This window comes from Schistocerca nitens, chromosome 7 (genome assembly GCF_023898315.1).
Source record: "Schistocerca nitens isolate TAMUIC-IGC-003100 chromosome 7, iqSchNite1.1, whole genome shotgun sequence".
In the NCBI taxonomy this organism is placed as follows: Eukaryota; Metazoa; Arthropoda; class Insecta; order Orthoptera; family Acrididae; genus Schistocerca; species Schistocerca nitens.
The window spans coordinates 362,582,374-362,606,397 of record NC_064620.1 but is presented as its reverse complement, the minus strand read 5'-3'; the positions used below and the strand labels follow the sequence as shown (position 1 = coordinate 362,606,397).

Below are 24,024 nucleotides of genomic sequence, written 5' to 3'. Positions count from 1 at the left end.
GTGTGTAAGCTTAGGGACTCATAACCTTAGCAGTTAAGTCCCATAAGATGTCACACACATTTGAACATTTTGAAAGTAAAACGTAACACCTATCTTACTACCTGAACGATTCCAGATACCTAAAAGAGATTTTCTGCAATTGATGAACTGTCCTTAATTCTGGTATCAACCGAGGTATTGAAACAAGTAAAGTATATATTGCTCACTTTTTCTCACTTATATCCAGATTTTCTTTTCTTGTTTTTTTTCCCTTGAAATTGAAAGTGAATCTCTTTTTCATAGATTTTGAACATAATAACAAGACGCTTTCTCACTATCTGACTTTTTAGCGCTAAATCCATAGTGTTCCGTTATACAGTACGCAGCGCATGTAAGAGACACTCTTTTGCCTGCAGGTGCGCGAGGACTTTGGAGAGTTCATGACTCCCGACGACATCCCTGTTCTGCAAGCCCTCGCTGGTTCACTGCGGCGCTTCGTGACAGCCTACGTGCTGCTGGGCGCGTTTGACACGATGGTGTGGCTCACGTACCCTACGAGGGGCGAGGGCCTCCCACTGCTGATCATACTGCCCTTCCAGACGGACCGCTCCTTTGGCTGGTTCACTGGTTGGCTGCTCTGCGCTTACATCACAGCGGACTGCCTGACAGTCAACTTCATGGTCGACTCTTTCAATATCTGTCTAATGGAGCAGCTGCGAATGCAACTTATTATTCTAAGAAAACACATTGACGAATTGGGCGACAAAGGCGAGAGCACAAAACACTCGCTAGTACAAAAGAATTCCGAGAGGAGTCTGCCACTTGGGAATTATTTAGATGAATATTATGAGAGTTATAAGCTACAGAAGACCATTTACGAGCAACAATGTACGAAGGCTGCATTGGGGAAGGAAGGAACCAAAGGAAGTCAGCTATCAACTGAACGTGCTGATATTTGCGATATTCGTATTCGGTTACGCGGTATTATACTTCACCATCAAGCTATCATCAGGTAAGATCAGATGACGGTAATGAGTAGAATGAGTATATTTGACGTACATTGTCGAGTTACAACATTCCTCCGTTTATGATGGTTAGAAAATTCTTGGATGTGTTTAATCATAAGTACCGTTATCTTAAATACGCTCTATGTAAAAAAAAAATCCGCAATGGTAACCGCAGACAACATCACTGAGAAACAGTACAATTTGGAATTAGACAACTGACAATTAATGTCATAGGCATGTCACTGGAAATAAGACGATGCATTTTTCTTGAAATATAAACTGTAAGAAAAGTGTGTGTAAGATATGTGCTAAATTTGTTAAATTTTAACCGAAAGCAAATATGGAAAATAGATGCTCATCAAAGTTACGACAATTTTAAAGCAGACCTACTAATTTAGTATGCCATATAGTTATTGCAGGCCGTTCTGAACTGCACCACACGTGAATGGAGCAGGAGAAATTTTAGCGTATGGTAGAATGCTATGTACCTTCTGTTGTGCATTTCACAGTGGTTATGAGAGTATGAATGTACGAGGGCCGTTCAGAAAGTAACCTCCGGTTGATTTAAAAAAATACACCAAGTTAAATAAAAATATTTTAATATATACATCATACAACTACATCTTTGCACTATTTTTCTACATAGTCTCCATAGCGATTGAGGCACTTATCGTATCTCTTCACAAGCTTTGAAATTCCTTCTGCATAAAAATCACCCGCTTGTGCCTGGAGCCAGCCTGTGACCGCATCTTTGAGCTCTTCGTCGTCATCAAACCGCTGTGACCCGAGCCATTTCTTCAAATGCATGAAGAGGTGATAATCACTTGGCGCCAGGTCTGGGCTGTAAGGTGGATGGTTGATAACGTCCCACTTGAAGGACTCAAGAAGGGCCGTTGTTCTGCGAGCAGAGTGAGGACGGGCGTTATCGTGCAAAAAAACGATACCGGAAGTCAGCATACCACGGCGTTTGTTCTGTATAGCCCGTCGTAACTTTTTTATTGTTTCACAGTACACGTCTTGATTAATGGTCGTACCACGTTCCATGAATTCAACCAACAACACCCCTTTGGCATCCCAAAACACCGTTGCCATCAGTTTTCTGGCAGAAAAATCTTGCGAGGCTTTTCTTGGTTTGGTAGGCGAATTTGAATGTGCCCACATCTTTGATTGTTCTTGTGTCTCAGGGTTCACGTACTTAATCCAGGTTTCGTCACCGGTCACGATTCTGTTTAACAATGGTTCTCCTTCGTCCTCATAACGTGACAGAAAGTCTAATGCAGAGGCCATTCTTTGAGTTTTGTGGTGGTCGGTAAGAATTTTGGGCACCCATCGTGCACAGAACTTACGGTAACCCAATCTTGCTGTCACTATCTCGTACAAGAGAGTCTTAGAAATCTGTGGAAAACCAGTAGACAACTCCGACATTGAGAAACGTCGATTTTCACAAACTTTTGCATCAACTGTCTGAACGAGTTCGTCAGTCACCAATAATGGTCTTCCACCCCTCTCTTCATCATGAACGTTTTCTCATCCACTTTTAAATAAACGTACCCATTCACGGACAACTCCTTCACTCATAACTCTTGGTCCGTACACGGCACAAAGCTCACGATGAATAGCTGCTGCAGAATATCCTTTGGCTGTAAAAAACCTTATGACAGCACGCACTTCACATTTGGCGGGATTTTCTATTGCAGCACACATTTCAAACTGCCACAAAAACTAAACTAGCGCAGGTACGACGTTCACTCGACCACGGCTTGATGCCGACTGACCTGTTGAGTGCGTGAACGCACAGATGGCGTCGCTACTCCCCCCACAACCCGCACTGTGACCAATCGGAGTTTACTTTCTGAACCGCCCTCTTAGATGCAGATGTAGCGTGTAGCTCGTGGTGTATCCCTCGTGATGCATGCTGGTTGAGGAAGAGGAACGGCAGAGTCTTCATGCATCTGTACTTGAGCCACTATCGTAAGGGAAACTGCAAAGAGGTACGATAATTGACCCAACGTTACTATATTCTGTCCACGTCCATGCTAATGACAATCCGTGGACAACGAAACCTTAAACTCGGTCGAAAGTGTCTAAACTGCTGATATCTGACTCTTACTACACAGTTAGAATCACTCATGTTTTCGGCTTTTTCAGACAGATGAACTCAGTCGGAAAATTACGTTGTGGCCATTGCTGGAAAAAACCGAGAGGCCGGAGATACCGAGAGAATTTTCGTCTGGAATATGATATCACTGAATTTCATATGACCGTCAAATCTCATTTATCTGTAGCGAGCTACCGAGTCTTGCATTGAAACACAGGGTTTTAACACGCACAAAATAATTTAAGCATTTATATGGACACCAGCAGGTTGTCATAAAAACGTATCTCGAAAGTGTAGAATCAGGGAGAAATGCATTAAGATGTGCCTGTCACTTTTCATTGTGTGTTCATTAATTCTTAGGTAAAGGAATTCATAATTGGTGTCTGTTACATTACTAAATTACAAAACGTTTTGCTACAAGTTCATCCCTTTTCATCTTTATGTTTACAATTTTCTATAAATAGTACAGCTGGTTTCGTAACTAAAAATGATAGCACTCAAACTTCTGTCCAACGGCTAGGTGTGTTATTGACAAGTTTTACTTTCGTGTTGTGGCAGCTCTGAACGAACACCTCAAGAGTATTCTGATCTGCAGAGGTCTGCAGAGGTATCCATGAGACTTACCAACAACCCATGTATCCTTTGATTTTTGTCACTGAAATCTCCAGCTTCTGCCAGCATGTACCGCACTTGTTTTCGAGGGAAAGTTTTGCTTCTAATTACTCATATGCTTCTTCTATCACGAAAAACTGCGTTGGATAAACATGAACTCCTACATGTCACTCTGTGTTAAATTCTCTTCTAGCGTTTGAACATAAATAGCTATGTTATTAATCTCATTCTGTACCTTTCCTATCTTTTGGTTGTACTAAGATCCCAATTCCTTTGTAATTCTAACATTTCTTGCCTAAACTTTCTATTTTCCTCGCTTTCTAATTCTCTCCGTTTTATATCTTCCTCCATCTTCGACATGAAAATAAATAATACGAGTATATTCATATCGAAGTGCTGCGCGGTAGAAGCATCGGCCACCCCAGAAGCTTCTCTTGGTTCGTTTGTTACTGTTACCTGCGCTTCAACAACGTCCGGAATTCTTTCAATTTCATCATCGAAAGTTGTGGGCATGTTCAGTTCATTCATTCGTTCTATTGACTCAATTTCAGGGTCAACAGAAGGAATGTTTTGCACATTTTGATTTACCTCTTCCACTGGGTTTTCTCTAATATCAAATTCCTCTTTGACAGGTTCTAATCTACTTTCGTTGGTTCTCTTAGACATCTTGAATAATACTTGACAAATACCAGTTTACAAAACCTATTTATCTAGTAATACTTATACAGTTGTCTATGTAGGTGCACACAATATCCTACTAATACTCAGTGGTACAAAGATTCCAATGCTACACCACACACAAAACAAGAGTTCATCTACTACTAACTAACCTGAGTTGTACAGTACTTTACTGTTTGTTGCTGGGTTGAGTCGAGACGACGGACGCGCAGTCAGCTTTAGGCAGCCTCAACGCCCCCCGATCTTCACGGCGTCGCACGTCGTCGCTCTCGTAGTCGGCGAGTCGCTGTAGGTTGGTGCGGGCTGCGTTCTGCGACGTCGACCCGAAGTTCTGCGTCGGTGGAGAATGCGGCTCAAAATAAGCGCCTACGCCTGTCTTGCGTTATAGTTTAATCTGCTTCAGCCGTCAGGTTTTTTATAACCTAACGCTTGTAGGTGTCTTCTTGATCTAGCCTCACGTTTAGTGCGTCAATTGTAACGGTTTCTTCGTGATCGAGCCTCACGTTATGGGCGGCATTTTTTGTAACGTCCTTCGGATCTTCGGTCTTGGCTAATACTTAGCGGTAGAGCAATGGAATTGTTATTTCTTATGTGTCAGTATCGACGTTACAAACAGAACACTGATGTTGATGAGCTGAACTCGCGACTTGTGCGAGATATTTACTTCGCCAAATGTCGTAAATAAATCATTTATAATCGAGGGTTTATCAGTTGCTATTTAAATATTAATGATAAGTTCAAATTAGTTCCAGCGACACCAAATTCTCTATAGACTGGTTGTAATCTCAAATCTATAATCGGCCGTAACAGTGTTATTAATTCCTAACGTCAAAGAGTTTCTATATAAGCGCCGAGCGCTTTAGTCAAATAATATCGCAGCATGTTATCTCTACAAATAATATTGAAAAACTTGAATGATAAATGCGTGAATTGACACGATATGCTGGTTTATTACACAATATTAATCACTTCCCAACAGAGCCGTGACGAAGAAGCTTTCCCAGGTGTTGGGGGGAATTATAAATTACATGCTTCGTAACTATCGCCAAGTTCCATAGTCCATTAGTTATTACGAATGAAATTGTCTATCTGTGTTCAATTCTTAAATACTGTTAACTTCAGGTTATCTGATTAAAAGTCACTTCTGTCTAATATATACAGGTCCTCTATCTGAATTCTAAATAACGTAATATTTGAAGTCAAAGTATCGTTTCACTGCGTCATAGTAGATCGCAATCATTTACTCTCAATCAGTGTTCTGTTCTCATTAGATTATTCATTCCATTCGGCAGATATTGTAATTCTTCTTCACTTTCACTCAGAATTGCAACATCATCTGGGAATCGTATCATTAATATCCATTCACCTTTAATTTTTATTCCACTTCTGAACCCATTTTTATTTCCATCATTGCTTCTTTGATGTACAGATTGAAACAGTAGGAGGGACAGACTACATCCCTGCCTTACACCCTTTCTAATCGAGCTCTTCGTTCTTGGTCGTCAACTTTTATTATTCCTTCTTGGCTCTTTGTACTTACTGTAAATTATCCACCTCTCCCTACAGTTTACCCCTATTTTTCTCAGAATTTAGAACATCTTACACCATTTTACGTTGCTGAATGCTTTTCCCAGGTCGACAAATCCGATGTATGTCTTTTGATTTTTCTTTACTCTGGCTTTCAATATCGACCAAAACGTCAGAACTACTTCTCTGTTGCCTTTACCTTTTCTAAAGCCAAACTAATCGTCATTTAGCACATCCTCAACTTTCTTTTCCATTCTTCTGTTTATTATCCTTGCCGGGAACTTGGACGTATGAGCTGTTAATCTGACTGTACTATAATTGTTGCATCTGTCAGCTATTGCAATCTTTCAAAATGAGCGGATGTTCTTCCGAAAGTCTGATGGTACATCCCCAATCTCACACCTTCTATACATCACTTCCGCCACTGATTTTAGAGATTCCGATGGAGTGTTGGCTATCCCTTATGGCGTGTTTGATCACAAGTCCTCCAAAGCCCCCTTAAATTCTGATTCTAATACTGGATTCCCTATCTGTTCTAAATCGAATCCTACTTCTTCTTCCATCACATCAGACAAATCTTCCCCCTCATAGACGCCTTCAATATACTCTTTCCACGTTTGCGCACTCTCCTTTGCATTTAACAGTGGAATTCCCGATGTGCTCTTAATCTTACCACGTTACCACCCTTGCTTTTAATATCACTGAAGGCTGTTTTGACTTTATTGTATACTGAGTCAGTCCTTCCAACAATCATTTCTTTTTCGATTTCTTCACATTTTTCATGCAGCCATTTCGTCTTATCTCCCCTGTACTTCCTATTTATTTCATTCCTCAGCGATATGTATTCCTGCATTCCAGCATTTCCCTAAACCATTTTGTACTTCCTTCTTTCGTCGATCAAGTGAAGTATTTCTTCTGTTACCCATGGTGTTTTCGCAGTTACCTTCTTTGTACCTATGTATTTATTTACAACTTCTGTGACTGCTCTTTTTAAAGATATCCATCCTCTTCAAGTGTACTGCCTATTGATCTATTCAACATTCCTGTGTCTATAGCCTCAGAGAACTTCCAGCCTATCTCGGCATTCCTGAGCACTTCCGTACAACACTTCCTTGCATATTGATTCTTCCTGACTAATCTCTTGAATTTCAGCCTACTCTTCATCACTACTGATTTGTGACCTGAGTCCATATCTCCTCCTAAGTACGCTGTTACAATTCAATGTCCGATTTCGAAATCTCTGTCTGCCCATGATGTAATCTAACAGAAATCTTCCCGTATCACCCAGTCTTCTCAATGTATACCTCCTTCTCCTGTGATTCTTGAACAGAGTATTCGCTATTACTACCTGAAATTTATTACTGAATTAAATTAGTCTTTTTCCTCTCTCGCTACTTGTCCCAAGCCCACATTTCCTCTAACCTTTGCTTCGACTCCTTCCTCTACAACTACATTCCAGCCTCCCATGACTATTAGATTTTCATCTCCCTTTATGTACTGTATTACTCTTTCAATATCTCCATATACTTTCTCTAGCTCTTCATCATCAGCATGTGACGTCAGCATGTATACCTGAAGTATCGTTGTTGGTGTTGGTTTGCTGTCGATTCTGACGAGAACAATTCTATCACTGAACTGTTCACTGTAACACACTATGTGACCTACCTTTCTATTTATAATGTATAGTACTCCCGTTATACCATTTTCTGATGCTGTTGATATTGCCCTATACTCATCTAACCCCATTTCACTTCACTGAATCCTACTATATCTAGATTAAGCCTTTGCATTTCCCCTTTTTCGATTTTCTAGCGTCCCTACCATATTCAAGCTTATGACATTTCATGTCCCGATTCTTAGAACGGTATCCTTTCATTGATTACCCAGTCTTTTTCTCATGGCTACCTCCCCCTTGGCAGTCCTCTCCCGTATATCGAATGGATGTCTATTCCGGAATCTTCTGCCAGTGGAGAGATCATCATGACACTTCTTCAATTGCAGTTCACATGTCATGTGGATACACGTCATGTGTCTTTATTTTAGTGGTTTCCATTGCCTTCTGCATCCTCAGGCTTCTGATTATTGCTGATTTTCCGCCTTTAGGGGCAGTTTCCCAATCAAAGGACAAGTGAGTGTCCTGAATCTGTGTCCGCTCCTACCTCCTCCTTGAGAAGGCCGTTGCAAGATTGGGGGTGATGTCTTATGCCGGCAGTCTTCGGCCGCCGATAATGGTTATTAATTAGAATTTAAGTGGGGAAGTTTTTCTAACCCGGGACCGAGGAAGTTTTTGATTATTAATCAAAGACACTACCCCTAGACCACGAGTGCACCCATGACACGGTATCACCAATACCCTAATCTCTAGTTTTCGGATTAGGTGTAGACAACATGTTATCATTGGTTGTAAACCTGTTAACAGCGAGATGTTGGTCAGAGAATTAGCTTTTATATATGGCCAAATATCAGTGAATTAAATACCTTCCGTAATCTTGTTGCTCCTCTGTCAGTCCTAGATACCTCCAGTTTACACTGCACCAATGTCGTTTTGGGCATTGCAGATACTGATGCAAGTGCCTTTCCACCCTGCACAAATGCTATTTCGTACGATTACCCTTATCTGAGTTGTACATATTGAGCCGTGGTCGGCTCGCACTGATGCCGTTTTCCTTTTTTGGCATTTTGTCACCATCGAGTGGCGTCTTATTGATCCTCAAATTACTACCTGAACGAGTTGCTCACTTGCCTCCGTCAGTGGCAGCAGCAGCATTTATCGATACTAGTACTGCTGTACCTTCTTCGGTGTGTCCGCTATATTTCGGTGTTCTGGTGGGTGTGTGGCAGTTGGTCTTTTGCGACGGAGCAGCGAAGAAGTTTCCATGGCGTGAGGTCAGGCCAGGACCGCTGGCGGCGTCCACACATGGTCGGAGTTGTGTGGCACTAGCTGTGAGAACTGCGAAGTTCATCGCCCACTGAACTTGCATGCTGGAATTGAGTAATCAGTGAACCTATTATGAAACCTCAACTGCGCCGACATTTCTTCATTGATTGCTGGTTGTCGCTTCCTGGGCTGTTCCCGCAAGTAGCAATGTGATGGTGTGCTGGAGTCGGCAAAATTTTGCAGCTGTCTTCCTGTTTGGTGTTTAACTTTTGAAATGATTATAATTTATTAGTGAAGTGCAACAGTGGTATCTTATACCTTTTGGCCGTTAATGTTCCGGTTACGTACCCTGTTCGTTAGCGTAGTTTACCAGCAGTGTGCTTTCCTCGCCATGTTGATGCTGTCCACAGTGGCGTGTAGTTCAACAGCTTGATGTTGTTCTCCCTTTTCCTTTGAGTGTTTACTGTGCCTTGAGTGTGTTTGGATGTCAATTAATAAGACATAGTCCTGCTGCGATCCTCGACCTTGCTGATATTTTTGGTTGTCGTCCTGTTGGTTGGGTGTAAGAAAAATTGATGTGGTTGTTGGTTGGTTCTTCAGCCGTCCCTAGGTCGTGCTGCCACCCGATTGTTTAGTGTTATGCTTGGCTGCCTGTCTCACCTGAACTGTTGTTAGAGTTTCCTCCCCAGGCCAACCCTTGGAACACTTCTGAGAACCACTGTTCTTTTCTTTGTGATTGTGATTTTCATTGTCACAAGTACTGTACCGACCGTTAGCCATGTATTAATTTTGTCTGTTCTGTGTTAAGTATAAGGCCTTCGGCCAAATGAGGAGTATTTTAAGATCAGGCCTTCAGTCATGTTTTATTTTAAAATTTTGTTTCTTCTGTATTTAGGCCTTCAGCTGTGTTTGTTTTAAAATCTGTCGTTTTCAGCCGTAATGTGTAAATCCTTCTCTGTAAGGTTTCTCTTTAATTATCTTGAATTCTTAAAATGGCCTTCAGCCATACTGTGTAAGTGCGTATCCTAAGGTTTGTCTTTAATTATTTTGAATAATTGTATGAGCCTTCAGCCATCAAGATATTTCAAGTTTTCTCAAGAGAGTTTCCTGTTGCAGTGTGTAAATGCTTGTCTCTAAAGGTTGCATTTTATTATGTTGAAAAATTATTGGGCTTGCAGCCAAGGTATTAATTTAAATTTTCCTTAATATGGCTTTTAGCCGATATTTGTAAATGCTTGCTTGTTAAAGAATTTCCTTTGCTCATCTGAAATATTATGTGGGCCTTTAGCTGAGAAGATATTTTAATTTTACTTAAGTAAGGCCTTTAGCCATGTGTCTAAATTCTTGAGCCTTAAAAGGAATTATTTAAGGATATTTTAATTTTACTTAAGTAAGGCCTTCAGCCGTTTCTCTAAATTCTTGTGTTTTAAAAGGAATTATTTTATTATTATTTTATTATTGAGAAGTTACTTGGGCTCACAGCCGTGAATTAATCGTTGTTGTTTTAAAGAGAGCCGAGCGGTTCTAGGAGCTTCAGTCTGGAACCGCGTGACCGCTGTGGTCGCAGGTTCGAATCCTGCCTCGGGCATGGATGTGTGTGATGTCCTTAGGTTAGGTAGGTTTAATTAGTTCTAAGTTCTAGGCGACTGATGACCTCAGAAGTTAAGTCGCATAGTGCTCAGAGCCAATTGAACCATTTTTTTAAAGAGGAAACAGTGCATTGGTTTTGGAGGAATAAAGTCGTGTGTTCTTGTGAAATTAACAGTAACTGATCTTGGCCCCTTTCCACAACCTGGTCCGCTACGTCTTGCGAAACTAGATTTGAGATATTGCATGTAGTTGTTGCTAGTAATAATATCCTATGCTGTTTTTCACTAATTACGATACATTCCTCTGCAAACATTTCTTGTCTACATCGTCCTTAAGGAATAGCGCACTGTTTAAAATATGTCATCTCAAATGACTCTCCTTTGTGTCTGAAGGTAATGTATATTACATACTATGGCCCTGATTCAGATATCAACTTTATGGTTAAATAATCCTATATTTATCCTGTCCTCAGTTATAATTTAACCAGATACATGCCTTATGAGATACTGAGGTGTTTTCCCTCTGTTTCTTGTTAACAGGAACGCTGAGTCGCTGCAGGACTGCCTGAGTAACATGCTACTGGTTCAAAGCGCCTCACTGGGTTCCGTTATCTGCATTCTGTTGGTCCAGATAGCCCTGGTAAGTGCTCATTTGAAAAATGTAGTCAAACTAGCTGGACTCAAGTGAGAAACATTATTCTCCATCAGCAGGTGCGCCTAGTGCAGACACTCTACATTGCAAGAATGTGTTGAGAAACTGGTGTAGCCCCTTTCGGCGCCTCACTTGGTTCAGTTATCTGCATTCTGTTGGTCCAGATAGCCCTGGTAAGTGCTCATTTGAAAAATGTAGTCAAACTAGCTGGACTCAAGTGAGAAACATTATTCTCCATCAGCAGGTGCGCCTAGTGCAGACATTCTACATTGCAAGAATGTGTTGAGAAACTGGTGTAGCCCCTTTCGGCACTCGGCACTATAAAACATGTTTACAAAGTTATTACTTATTCTTTCGAATTTACAGTTCTGTGTCTCCTCGTCAGTCTCAGCACTCGCTTCGAGACAGTGAAAGTGACGCGGAGGAATTCCGCTGACTCCTGTTGTCACCTCGGCGTTCTGGTCAAGAAGGTCAATGCCAAATCTTGCGGGCTGCCATCTGCCGCATGAAGCCGTCGTGTAAGTGTGTGGCTTCACTGTGGATTAGAGCATCCTCGATCCCGCTGCAAAAGATGACGATGACCCACATTGCCACATTGGGATGCACCGCACTGTTTAAAGTCGTGTAATCGCATCATCCTCGTCTCACAAGACAGGTAGGCTCTTGGCATCCAGAAGTGCCTGAAGTTTCCATAAGGTATAGAGGCACCAACGCTTCTCTCATCCAGCAGTGACGATGACGTCAGTACAACAAGTATCGCCAGATGTGCTGTTGGACGAAGCGTGTTAACAGGAACTGCTGGACATACAATACACGGATGTCGCTGCAGTCTGATAATCACTGAATCGAGCACTTCGGTATGGACCCCATCAGTTCTCATGGCCAGAGATGGAGAACTGGAGTACTGATGAGGACTGGCAGGAGGATATGATGTGGGGCTCTGTTCGTTGTAACCGAATGTGGCCCGCTTCTCTACTAGCTGCCAGCGGTCCTCACTCTGTTGTGTTTCCGTAACAACTTTTACAACAACTTAACTGCACTGTTAAGTCTCTGTTAAGTGTTGTTGTGTCCTGCATATTGCTTGTCGGTTAACGTAACCAGAGCTAACAAATGTATCTCTGTCTCAATTCTTACAGTGGACGTTCTGCTGAATGTGTAACTTGTGCCTGGCGGTTGACGCAGAAGCAGTAACTCGTATCCGTTTATGCGACCGACTTACATTTTTGTTTGTTCCTTTCTGCCACACAGCTATGACACCATCTCTTCCTGGCATCTAGAGTGAATTTAAGAAAATTTTTACTCTTTTTTCCTTTTCTGATCTGTGGCGTAACACATCGCTGAGGATAAGATTTGCTATCCTTGATTATATTTAAAATTTGCTTTCTGCCTGTGATCTATATTTAATCGAAATGCATGTGTGAATCCGGAAGAAACATCTAATAAGAAAAGGGGTCAGTTACATAACGTAAATGTATAGTTGTACAATGGATAACAAAGAATTCTTACTGAAATAAACTGATCTCAATCAGGGAATTATGCAGGGTGAACATTTAATAACCTACAAACTGTAAGGACGGATTCCTGAAGGGGAATGGAGGAAGAAAATGTCCGGAAATGCGTTGTTGCCCCGAAAGGTGTCGCTGACAAATGAATGTTTATCTGACCACATTTTGTGTGTTCCTAACGTGTTGTAGGCTGTGTGAGCGATGCAGGTACTGTAATCAGCAACATTTTCCGGTATTCATGTCGGGAGCAATCCGAGATGCTGTTTGTGAATGGCCGAGCAGATGGAAACACTCGAGAGCAGCACGGCAGAACCATTAAATATCCTCACGGTCACTAATCACGTCACACAACATTTCAACCCCCTTCTTGCCGTCTGTGAGATAATGGGTCCTTTCAGACAAACTAACGTGCAGGGGATCGGTGTGCTGTTGGCACATCACACTTGGAGGACAGAGTTCTACAGGATTTTGTGACGAGCCCCAGTGCAAGGCCCAGGCAAGTGGCCCGCCAACATATTATGAGCCAAAGTACAATTATGTGTACCCTGAACAACAATCGCTACTATCCTTACGACCTGCATCACATAGAGGCCGTTGTGAACATCTGTTGTGGCATAGATGACATGCACCTCTGTACAGCGTTTCAGGACTATTTGTTGTCGTCGCACACACACACAACTTCCAGACACATGTTCGTAGGAGCTTTTTTCCTATATTTCCAATCAGGAATCTGTCCCTGCAGTTTATCAGTTTTATTAAGGTTCATCCTGTGATCCTGTGGAACTATTGCTTTGTTATGCTGGTACAACGATGATATTAATTCATCAAAGGATAAATACACAAAATAATTTTACTCAATTAATTTGAGTGTGAAAGATGAGCAATATAAAATTTCTGAACCAAAAACTAACCGCATTTCATATATACGGTAGATTATTGTGAAACTGTACACGATATGTTACGGAACACTGAGTAACCAAGAATAAACAGACAACTTCTGCCGTTCATAGGCCCTACACTGTGGTGTGAAGCCTGCCTCGTGAACACCTGCTTTAAGCAGAGTGATCATAAATCATAATGTTTTCCTTACTCAACAAAAAGTTGCCCGTTATGTAGTATTATTTCTACTAGAAAACCAATTATCTACCAAAAAAAATGGAAATGGTTCAAATGGCTCTGAGCACTATCGGACTTAACTTCTAAGGTCATCAGTCCCCTAGAACTTAGAACTACTCAAACCTAACTAACCTAAGGACGTCACACACATCCATGCCCGAGGCAGGATTCGAACCTGCGACCGTAGCGGTCGCGCGGTTCCAGACTGTAGCGCCTTTAACTGCTTGGCCACCACGGCCGGCGAATTATCTACCACAACAGTAAATTGAAATATAAATAACTATTAGGACTACAGCTATAAAATGTCAGTATAATGTTGCTGCTTCAAATTAACATTTATCAGTGTCAGCTTCTGAACTCCGGATAAGAGAATACTTTTGATGGTAACGAGTAACAAAACCACTATAACTGTAACCATCCAGTCCGCTCGTAGAATGGTTGTGTGCTATATTCACTTCCACATGAGGACGTGGTGAAGTCGGGAATAAAACTTCTTCGAAAATAGAATATAGATGCATTTTGTCATATGATGACATGGTTGGAGATGTATTTACATATTTCCGGTTTCCTCTGTTCATTACTGGAGACAGCTCTCTGGAAGAGGAAAATTCAGCTGTTGCCCGAACGGTTCCACATTCTTCCTGTAATTATTCAGTTTTGATGTTTACGTATGTTGCAGAGCGCTCAAGGAGCACGAGAAACTGGGAAGATCTGCGGCTACATGTTTGCAATTTTTGGTGAGCTCTGGCTCTACTGCTGGTTCGGAGACAAACTGATGTCGGAGGTGAGTTGCATTCTGCCTGTCACCTACTTTACAACAGCACTATAATACATTTGGATCTGCTGTCTTTCATCAGATTTTAGTAAAAGATTTATGTGTGCAATTTGATTTGCAGAAATATGTAGTTCACCTTGTACGATGTGAATTTTTTATACACTACTGGCCATTTAAGGCAACTCCAAGAATAAATGCAGATGATAAACGGGTATTAATTGGACAAATATATTATACTAGAACTGACATGTGATTACATTTTCACGCAATTTGGGTGCATGGATCGTGAGAAGTCAGTACCCAGAACAACCACCTCTGGCCGTGATAACGGCCTTGATACGCCTGGGCATTTAATCAAACAGAGCTTGGATATCGTGTACAGGTACAGCTGCCCATGCAGCTTCAACACGATGCCGCAGTTCACCAAGAGTAGTGACTGGCGTACTGCGACGAGCCAGTTGCTCGGCCACCATTGACCAGACGCTTGCAATTCGTGAGAGATCTGGATAATGTGCTGGCCAGGGCAGCAGTCGAACATTTTCTGTATCCAGAAAGGCCCGTACAGAACCTGCAACATCCGATCGTGCATTATCCTGCTGAAATGTAGGGTTTCGCAGAGATCGAATGAAGGATAGAGCCACGGGTCGTAACACATCTGAATTGTAACGTCCACTGTTCAAAGTGCCGTCACTGCGAACAAGAGGTGACCGAGACGTGTAACCGATGGCACCCCATACTATGACGCCGGGTGATACGCCAGTATGGCGATGAGGAATACATGCTTCCAATGTGCGTTCACAGCAATGTCGCCAAACACGGATGCGACCATCATGATGCTGTAAATAAAACCTGGATTCATCCGAAAAAAAATGATGTTTTGTCATTCGTGCACCCAGGTTTGTCGTTGAGTACACCATCGCAGGCGCTCCTGTCTGTGATGCAGCGTCAAGGGTAGCCGCAGCCATGGTCTCCGAGCTGATAGGCCATGCTGCTGCAAACGTCGTCGAACTATTCGTGCAGATGGTTGTTGTCTTGCAAACGTCCCCATCTGTCGACGCGGGGATCGAGACGTGGCTGCAAGATCCGTTACATCCATGCGGATAAGATGCCTGTCATCTCGACTGCTAGTGATACGAGGCTGTTGGGATCCAGCACGGCGTTCCGTATTACCCTCCTGAACCCACCGATTCCATATTTTGCTCAGAGTCATTGGATCTCTACCAACGCGAGCAGCAATGTTGTGATACGATAAACCGCAATCGTGATAGGCTACAATCCGACTTTTATCAATACGGAAACGTGATGGTACGCATTTCTCCTCCTTACACGAGGCATCTCAACGTTTCACCAGGCAACGCTGGTCAACTGCTGTTTTTGTATGAGAAATCGGTTGGAAACTTTCCTCATGTCAGCACGTTGTAGGTGTCGCCACCAGCGCCAACCTTGTGTGAATGGTCCGAAAAGCTAATCATTTGCATATCACAGCATCTTCTTCCTGTCGGTTAAATTTCGAGTCTGTAGCACGTCATCTTCGTGGTGTAGCAATTTTAATGGCCAGTAGTGTAGTTATATGCAACTCATTTTTCGCACATTTTTCCGCTAATGGTGAACTCATTTTTAAAATGTTCCAGGAAAATACTGAAGTTCTAAATTCTTAAACTACATTCCTCAAGTAATATAACAGTAATAAGGGTATTCATATTAATAACAGTCATTTATTCCATTAACCCTTTTGGAGGGTGCAGTAAATCAATTTGGCCATGCCCCTATCTGTTCAATTTTCTGTGCTCTAAGACTTACTTTATTCTTCAAGGGTATGATTCCTTTTGTTCCTGGGTACACTTCCTTCCATTTCCTGATTTCTCTCTTTTCTGAAATCTCATCTTTTGTGTTGCTTATATAAAAAGTGTTTGGTACTGTATTATACCCTTACTAACTCCAGTCCTTTTTCGTATTTTTCGCGGTTTCAGTGACGCATGTGGGTTTGGTTTTGCGGCTACTTAAAAAGTACATGAGCTCTTTGAGTATCATATTACGTAATATTACATTATATATATATATATATATATATATATATATATATATATATATATATATATATATATATATATATATATATATATATATATATATATATATATTGGAAACGGAAAGCTAATTGAAATAGTAGGACGAATGCAGTATGGTATGGCAGTAGTTTCTACAGCCACAGGGTAAGAGGAAGATAAAATCTTTGTCTGTAGACAGTTACTTCACCAAACAGACCGGCAGAAAAATTACAACCGAAGTAGAACACGAATAAACTGGAATAAAAACTAATAAAGTCAAATGTTAAGAATGAACGAGAATAAATAAGGAAGTGAAACAAAAGGAATAAATTAAAGACTAATGTGGAAAGAAATAAATGTTTTTAGGGCATGGTACCGGTAGAGAGCACCCCATTTATTCCTGTTACAGCGATGTCTGTTATTGAGTGACTGCGTTGTTCTTTCGGGTTCCAAACAGGCAACTACTAACAAGCGGGTGTGCTCAGCTATGCGCCATATTTTTAATTTAAATGAAACACCTTCAGTGGAAGTAATAATGGTTTTCCAGATCGTATGGAATTGTTTGTACTTTTATAAATGATATAAATCTGCTGCCATTCATGAGGAATTATTTAATGAGCTTGAATATATTTTTCATTTCTATCGTTTTTCTAATCTTCAAGTAGTCGTAGCTTCTAGGAGGCTCGGAGAAATGTCTCGTTTCCAATATGAGATGTCTAGAACTGACACTAAAATGAGTAACTGAACGTAATTACCGCCTGTGAATATGCTACTCTGATCAGCTACAAAATACGCATGATCTGCGAGCTTATCATATGGAAATCCAGTGGCTATGTGGCAATTCAAGTTGGTGCTAGTGGTATAAACCTGAGAACAACAGGGTGCCTGAGAATGAGTCAGCTCCGTATTTAATCAAAGAGACGGCTGTCACTGTAGCTTAAGTATAAAGAAGGCTCAGAACGGTTATTTAGATTAGATGAGTTCGTGAGTCACAGTAAATGTAACAAACAACTATGTGCTCCGGGCATGTCTCTCACTGCTTACACTGGTGTATTTAGCGGGGAGGAAGAAGAGCCGCACTTAGTATGGAATCACTGACTATGCCTGCCCGCCCGTTGACGGATAGTGTAGATGGCTCTTCAGGGCTGTAACGCGGGGATTCTCATAGGTCCGGTCATGACCGCTGTGATTATTTAGCATCCTGTCTTTGATGGAACAGGCTTCATACGTGAAAAGTAATCAGTACTCTGCGAAGTATTCATTCCCCGCGCAACTGATCGAGTGCTGATTGTAGGCGCCTCATTCAATACAGCAAGTATTGTATCTTCTTCGCCAAGAGTCCATATTGTTCATCTTGGTACCAATTGCCCTCTTTCACTTAATCGTTGGAACAGTATTCGAATCATGGTGTGAGCATGGTCTTTCGTCCTGTACAAACTTTCCGCTTTTCTGCTGTTCCATCTACTTGCCCATACACGAAAATCATATATGCACGTTCCGTCACCCAATACAACTTCATTTGCTTTTGGCCGATGGACGTTAGTAATTTAATTTCTCAACACAGACTGGCGTCTCCTGACATTGTACCAGGATTTCTTCTGTCAGTACACAGAACGCCATCAGTATTGGATTAGTTATTGTCCCAACCTCTACACCAACTCTATTGTAGTTGGAAATTGTCACAGCCGTGTTGGGAAAGAACAAGAGCTCCAAGCCCTAATAGAAAGCACAGAAGCTCAAATAGTTGTAGGTACAGAAAGCTGGCTAAAGCCGGCAATAAGTTGGGCCGAAACAGTGTTTAGAAAGGATAGATTAAATACAGTTGGTGGTGAAGTATTTATTACTGTCAGAAGTAATTGCAGTAGATAGTTCCTGCGAAATAATATGGACAGAGGTTATACCTGACAAACGGACTAAACTATTAATTCGATCGTTTTACCGACCGCCCCCCTCCCCCCACCGACTCAGAATATATATTTGCTGAACAGTTCAAAGAAAACTTGAGGCTCATTTCCACTCATACAATTATAGTCAGTGGTGATTTCAATCTACCCTCGATATGCTGGAAAAATTATACGTTTAAAGCCCGCGGCAAGCATAAAACGTCATCTGAAATTGTACTGAATGATCTCTCGGAAAATTATTTTTATTTTGAGCCCACTCGAAACGCAAATGGTTACGAAAGCATACCTGATCTCTTACCAACAAATAATCCTGGACAACAAGTGAGTATCGTGACGAATACAGGAATTAGCGACCACAAGGCAGTTGCTGCTAGGCTGAATACCGTAACACCTACAACCATCAAAAAGAAACGCAAACTACATCTTGATCTTAATGCCTTTTTAAGAGACAGTTTTCACTCCTTGTGATCTGATCACAAGGTTGCAGAACAATCGCTAGAAACTGTCACATCCACGAACCATGTACGAGTATGCGTACGGAGCGATTTAAAGTGGAACAAAGACGTAAAATTAATCTCAGGTTAGGCAGATGCCAGACAGATTGACTGTGCAATAGGACTATTTACATTTTCTCAATCCTGAACGAGAGCGAACAACTGCAACTTCCCTAGTCTATTGGTAACAAATCGTGCAAAATAGATAGTTAAGATCAATTTGTTGCTATCTGAGCACCAGAGGGCTATTACACAACCTTAAATTAGTATACGACTTGGGGTTCGGTTGTACACTGTTGGTTGAACCATCGATTATTATTAAATAAAGTAATAAAATAGGTAAGAAAGAAATGACTCATCTGGATAATGGTATATCTAACAACAGGGTTAAGACTGAATATCAATTTATTCAGATCAAACACAAATTTCTTCAAATTTAGCACTTATGTAGACTATTAATTAAGTACTTAAAGCTACAGGACATCAGTTAAGTCACCTAGTAAATTAAGCAAAATATTCGCAGACACCAATGAAAGTAAGGCCATGGCATTGTGCACTGTACCAATATTAGTCAAACTGAATAAATTATTACGGTTATATAAGTGCATTTAGGACTATGTATGTATAATAAACAATTTACCTAGGAAAACTTCAGTTACAGCTATTATAGCGCTCTCTCTTCAAATACCTATGAACAATCACTTTTACCTGTACGTAACACAAGTCACTCACACCTTACCAATGACCTTAACAAACCAGACATGAACACCAAAGAACAAAAAAGCGTGCTCTAGTCGCCTGTGTCGTGACCAAGTAATACAGTCAAGTGAACAACTAGGAGTTCTACCACAATTGCCGGCCGAAGTGGCCGTGCGGTTAAAGGCGCTGCAGTCTGGAACCGCAAGACCGCTACGGTCGCAGGTTCGAATCCTGCCTCGGGCATGGATGTTTGTGATGTCCTTAGGTTAGTTAGGTTTAACTAGTTCTAAGTTCTAGGGGACTAATGACCTCAGCAGTTGAGTCCCATAGTGCTCAGAGCCATTTGAACCATTTTTTTTCTACCACAGTTCTAATGAGTCCACACTTTCCAGTCGTTCTATATTTCAAGTATATATTATACTCTTGTTCAGACAATTTACAGGTGGAAGTTGCTGAAACTTAAACAGTGTGGAAAAATCATCTATGGTTTATATGTTACTCATCACGAAACAGAACGACAAGAGCTAGTCTCACTCACGACTTTATTCAGTTTGCCACTGCCACACTGTGCTACTGAAAAGTCTGTTTTATAGACCTGAATTATAGGAATTATTGCTAAACGAATGTAAAAAAATTGGAATAATAGAACTAATAATTCATGTTCAAACTGACCTATGGTGTATGTGTGGAGAACTATTTGTCTTGGCACGACAGTAATAAATATTAAATAAATCGTTTACAACAGGTCGTGTTCAATACTAAGACAAGCAATGTTGTTTTACATCTGACTTCAATATCAATCCACTAGTTTGTCGTACAACAATTTTATACGCAACTGGTAATAATTGTCATTATTTGGCATTTAAATGTGGTAATATTTTTACTGAATTTTTCCCTTTATTGTGATTTAACTGTTCATCTAGTTTCAGCATTGTCAGACTGTGATCATATATCTCGGCGTCTGCAAGCTTGCAGCAGTACAATTGTATCTAACCGCCTCGGGAACTCCAAACTTCAGCGGCTCGCTGGACAGCGTTACCCCACTCTTCTCGTGCCTCACAGCTGCGACTCAGTGCACCTTTAAGTGCTCGCTCACGCACCTAACACATACGCCTTAATGAAACGTGAGAGGTACACGTTGCCCAATAAAACCAATCGTTTACCCGTACTTCGTACAGCGGGCGTATCGCACGTGATGTTACAAATGAAAGAACCGTCAGGGAATAGGGAATACCCCACTCACAAAGGAGACAGCATGCAATACCGTCGTTCTACAAATACTTAAATATTCGTAGCTACTCTGGGATCCATGCCAAATAAGATCGGTAGAGAAAATAAGAAAAATTTCTGGTTCGCTTTGTAGGCGCGAAAGTGTCAGAGCGATGCTCAGGGAATTCCATATGATATGGGAAACAAGACAGACTTTTTGCATCACAAAGTGATCTTCTGTTAAAATTATGAGAGTGTTCTTACCTAGCTTGAAAATAGACCATGAATATCAACGTAGGGATATTCGAACTCAGGCTATCCAACAATCGTTCTTGTCACGGACCATTCGCATCTAGAATACGAAATTTGAGAAGTGACAATGGTACACAAATAACCGTTCACCGCACTCCGTATGTCGTCTTTGGTATAATACATGAAGACTAGTACACTTAAAATATTTGTGTAGATTTGTAATATGGAGATACTGTCGTAGCCGGCCGAAGCGTCCGAGCGGTTCTAGGCGCTACAGTTTGGAACCGCGAGACCGTTACGGTCGCAGGTTCGAATCCTGCCTCGGGCATGGATGTGTGTGGTGTCCTTAGGTTAGTTAGGTTTAAGTAGTTCTAAGTTCTATGGGACTGATGACCGCAGCAGTTAAGTCCCATAGTGCTCAGAGCCATTTGAACCAAGTTACTGTCGTGTTTGATCCTTCTTTCTCTGCAAAAGGTATATTAGCGTGTCTCTTGTGGTGTTTCAGGGCGAGAATTTGACGCTGGCGATATATGATGCAGTGACGTCACTACACGAATGCTCCACGTCCATCAAACGATCGCTGCTGCTGCTCATGCTGAGGTCTCAGCGGCCGCTTTGCATCACTGCCGCCGGATTCTTCCCTCTCTCCAGGGAGTCCTTCGTGTCGGTGAGTAAGTTTCCCTCGTGTATACAACCACAAATATCCCCCTATTCTCGTTATTGTTATTGAACGAATTGCTTGTTAGACAAGGGAGAAAATAAAATGCTACTCTCAGGGATGCCTTTGTGTGGTTGTAGTGTGGCATCAGGTAGAAATCCCTTGCAGTGACTATGATTCTTGCACAGTCTCTCAGTTAAGCAGATCTGTTCACAAGGTACAGAAATTGAACTATTTGAATAATAACGTACAGATTTCGTGATCTAAAATGGCATTTTAGACTCATCTTTCAATGTAAACATCTCCTTTGTGCAAATGAGACGGGTGTAATTCTATGACAATTTCACGTAATGGATTCCTGTGCTAGAATACTGACAATACGTTGCAATTGGAAACGTATCCTTGGTTCTCAGATTGGCTAACAGTAGGCTAAGTGCAAATATCAGTTTACACTCTATCTTTCTTTCCTTTACTTCCTGAACCATTCTTTTAGAAGAAGCACAGGTACCTCACGCTACACTTCACTGCTGAGAAAATAAAATTGACACCGCTTGAGCATTACCATTTATCCAACCAAAAATATAAGAATGAGTCGTACGTGCGTGGTAGAATTAATGAATAAAGATGATTTTTGTGCTCGGAGAGAGGTGACCATTATATGAAGAACTCGCTCTGATTGATGAGCGAGTGTGAGCCCACTTCATATCCTGCCATTTACCATGATGCGAGCCGTAAGATATTCAACTACCATGTTTGAAGAAAATCGGTTCATGAAATAGTACTTCAAAGAAGCTATGAGCACACCCGTGTGATTCTTCTCGTATGCCACTGTAAGCGGTAGCTCAGAGGTGATCAACCGGGAGCCCGTTTAACATAGCCCGGTGAAGCCGGGCACGGGACCCATGAGAAAGACGGGCCATGGAACGAACGTCACAGCACGTGACACAGCAGGCCTTACGAGTGCCAGCAGCGTCTCGGGCGGGGGCCGACTATCTGTCTTAGACGAATTTCATAACCCTTGACTGTGCAAATGTATGCAAGCTTCGATAGCACCCGAGAAAATTAAATCTTTTGTCGGTATCTTTTCAATAAAATATTGATTTCCTGTATGCTCTGCACGGAGCTGAGCGGTCGCAAAATATGGTGGACAGCCCGATTTGTGTGACGTCACAAGTCGTTGGTGGACCCGTATATCTTGCTGGCCCCGAGCTGTGCAGACGTGACGGAGCATCCCGCAGTTAAATGTGTGTGTATGTGTGAGTGTGTGTGTGTGTGTGATTCATTGGCAGCTGGTTAAATGTACCGTAATACTCTTATTACTTACGTTATACACTGAAGCTCCAAAGAAACTGGTATAGGCATGAGTATTCAAATACATAGATATGTAAACATGCAGAATACGCCGATGCGAGCGGCAACGCCTACAAAATGAAATGAAATCATCGTATGGCATTGTTGGCCGGGAGGCCCCATGCGGGGAAGTTCGGCAGCCGTATTGCAAGTCCTTTTTAGTTGACGTCACTTCGGCGACATGCGAGTCAATGATGATGAAGAACACACAACCCGAAGTCATCACGAAGCAGAGAAAAGCCCTGACCACGCCGGGAATCGAACCCGGGACCCCGTGCACGCGTAGCGAGAACGCTACCGCAAGACCACCAGCTGCGGACGGCAACGCCTACAAAAGACAACAAGTGTCTGGCGCAACTGTCACATCGGTTAATGCTGCTACAGCGACTGGTTATCAAGATTTAAGTAATTCTGAACGTGGCGTTTAGTCGGCGCACGAGCGAAAGGACACAGCGTCTCCGAGGCAGCGGTGAAGTGTGGATTTTCCCGAACGACCATTTCACGAGTGTACAGTGAATATCACGAATCCGGTAAAACATCAAATCACCAAAATGGCTGCGGACGGAAGAAGATTAAGCAAGAATGGGACTAACGTCGACTGAAGAGAATTGTTCAGCGTGACAGAAATGCAACCCTTCCACAAATGCTGTAGATTTCAATAATGGGCTATCAAAAAGTATCATTCACCGAAACATCATCGATATGGGCTTTCGGAGCCGAAGGTCCACACGTATACCCTAGACAACTGCACGACACATAGCTTTACGCCTCGCCTGGGCCCGTCAACATCGACATTGGACTGTTGATGACTGGAAACGTGTTGCCTGGTTGGACGAGTAATATTGTATCATATTGTATCGACCTGATGTACGTGAACGGGTAAGGAGACAACCTCATGAAATCATGGACCCTACATGTCAGCAGCGGAACTGTTCAAGCTGTCGGAGGCTCTGTAATGGTGTGGGGCGTGAGCAGTTGGAGTGATATGGGTCCC

General features: G+C 41.9%; 1 protein-coding gene across 1 annotated transcript in view; it reads left to right on the top strand.

Annotated features, from left to right (window-relative positions):
• The window catches only part of LOC126195638 (uncharacterized), a 42,613-nt gene that overhangs the window by 3,894 nt on the left and 14,695 nt on the right, over nt 1–24,024 (top strand). Inside the window, exons 2-5 of the mRNA XM_049934263.1 lie at nt 396–991; nt 10,909–11,008; nt 14,321–14,425; nt 21,528–21,689. Of these exons, the coding sequence (XP_049790220.1) occupies nt 396–991; nt 10,909–11,008; nt 14,321–14,425; nt 21,528–21,689 (963 nt within the window). The remainder of the gene's footprint in view (nt 1–395; nt 992–10,908; nt 11,009–14,320; nt 14,426–21,527; nt 21,690–24,024) is intronic.